The sequence below is a fragment of the Salvia splendens genome, chromosome 8 (genome assembly GCF_004379255.2).
Source record: "Salvia splendens isolate huo1 chromosome 8, SspV2, whole genome shotgun sequence".
In the NCBI taxonomy this organism is placed as follows: Eukaryota; Viridiplantae; Streptophyta; class Magnoliopsida; order Lamiales; family Lamiaceae; genus Salvia; species Salvia splendens.
Window position 1 is genome coordinate 3,727,215 of NC_056039.1, and position 2,302 is coordinate 3,729,516.

Consider the following 2,302-nt stretch of genomic DNA (forward strand, 5'->3'; position numbering starts at 1 on the left):
TTTTATGAGATAGAAGGCATATAAACGTTCAAATCTAACTAACATTTGCATATTTGTATTTATATGGTATTCATCCTTAGTTATAGAAATAATGCATATCATTGGCATAGTGTGATAGAATGATTAATTACATGAAGTTAAAGATCTCATTTTGAATCTAAAATTTTATCTCCCAACTTTTGAAGTGTGGACACACTGTAAATAAGCATGTGCCCACTCTACAATTACAATAAATATTTCCCCCACTATTGTAGACTATAGTATTTGTAAACTTTTGACTAAAGCATCCTTGTCAAGCAAATAGATATAGTATAAGATTATCAATTCGGATTCGTTAATACTACTATTATATCAAACAATGAATCAATTCATTTAACCACAAAGCAGTGCCTCGTCGCCATTATATATACCACACACACACATGCCCCAAAGTAAAAAAAAAACAAACAAAATGCCTTCACTGAAAAGTATGAGTAAGATGGCTTATCCATACTCTTCTCCACCACCACCTCCACCATCTCCTCCATGCAACCCCCCACCTCCACCACCACCGCCTCCTCCTCCATGCAACCCCCCTCCTCCACCGTCTCCTCCATGCAACCCTCCTTCTCCTTCTCCACCTCCGCATTCGCCAGGACGCCACAAACCACCTACCGCCCCTTCTCCGGCTCCATCCCATCGTCACCCACCACACCACCACCACCACCACCATCACAAGCCCTCATCCCCACCAGCACCCGCACCAGCACCAAAGCCTACAAAGCCGCCACACACCCCAGCCACACCGCCACCATCATCAAACTGTCCACCACCACCACCCAAGCCCGAAAAACCTTCTCATCCGCCTCAAAAACCATCATATCCTCCCAAAACACCACCAACGTCGCCGCCACCACCCAAATCGGAAACACCTCTTCCCCCACCACCACAGCCAGCATATCCTCCCAAAACACCACCACATCACCACCACAACCACCCACCCTCACCATCACCAAAACCTAGTGTTCCAACAATACCGCATTATCCACCAAAATCACCACCACCTTCATCAAACTGTCCACCACCACCACCAAAATCCGAAACACCTCTCCCCCCTCCACAACAACCAAAATATCCACCTCATCACCACCACCACCACCCACCCTCACCATCACCAAACCCTAGTGTTCCAACAACACCTCATTACCCACCATCACTACCACCAAAACCCGATGTTCCCGCCAAGCCCCCGACACCACAAACACCTCATTATCCACCAAACGGCCCAGCGGCACCCCCAAAATCCCCATCCAAGCCGCCGAAGACATCAACTCCTTCTTATCCACCAAAAACACCGCCAAGTGGCCCGGCTTCACCACCAAAGCCGGGAAGACCCGCGAAGCCGCCAAAGCCTTCTCATCCTCTAACACCACCAGGTGGCCCGGCCGCGCCGCCTTATGCCCCATCATATCCGCCATACTATCAACCGGGTGCTCCATCATATCCACCAATTTACCCACCATCTCCCGACTCCCCTACTCCATTTTTTCCGCCCTCAAACACTATCTTCACACCGCCTCCTAGCGTGGGAGGCGGAAAAGACCACACCACCGTGATCGCGGTGTGTGTCTCTTTAGGTGGATTGTTCTTCCTCGCATTCATTGCTGTCGGCCTTTTCTGCTTAGCTAAGAAGAAGAAGAAACCTATCATGGTTCCTGCAGCCGCCGCAGAATGTGAGCCGGAAGCAGCCGCGGGGGGGCATGGTCATGGCGGAGGTGCGCACGGTGGGCCACCACACTCTCAGGGTTATTAGCCAAAATGAATGTGTGGTTGATAAGAGTGGTAATTGTTTGTTTTTTAATCTTTTGATGCAGTGAAAGTATTTGTTATTTGTTGTTCCAAGATTTCAATAAATTGTTGGAAGTGAAAATTTGTTGAGTTTGTGGGGGTGTTTGCATCAATAATTGTGGCCACTGTGTAATCTTCACATTCATAAGATGTTGAATTATATTTTGTTGTAATTAATTAATATGCCTTATTTACTATATATCTCTGCTGTTGTAATACGTACTATATGTCTTTTATTATGGAAATAAATGTAAACCATCATCATTGTTTTATGGAACTTTATCATTAATTACGAAAAGTAATATAGCAACTTCAAATTTAAAATTACGCATATAAATAAGTTATGAGAATGTGACACTTTATAATATTCTATCCAATGATAATGATTGCAGTTGATGATATTCTAAAAGTTTGGATGTTTAGTGATATTATTGAAAAATCTAGTACTACTATTTTTGGTCCAAGCCAAATAATT

General features: G+C 44.7%; 1 protein-coding gene across 1 annotated transcript; it reads left to right on the forward strand.

Annotated features, from left to right (window-relative positions):
- Positions 1-435: 435 nt before the first annotated feature.
- LOC121743493 (vegetative cell wall protein gp1-like) lies at positions 436-2,099 on the forward strand. The gene has a single exon (XM_042136799.1). It carries the CDS (start codon positions 452-454, stop codon positions 1,790-1,792), a length of 1,341 nt encoding a protein of 446 aa, XP_041992733.1. The 5' UTR covers positions 436-451; the 3' UTR covers positions 1,793-2,099.
- Positions 2,100-2,302: the final 203 nt, after the last annotated feature.

Coding starts and splice junctions, on each gene's coding strand:
- LOC121743493 (XM_042136799.1), top strand. CDS start 452: ATGCCTTCACTGAAAAGTATGAGTAAGATGGCTTATCCATACTCTTCT.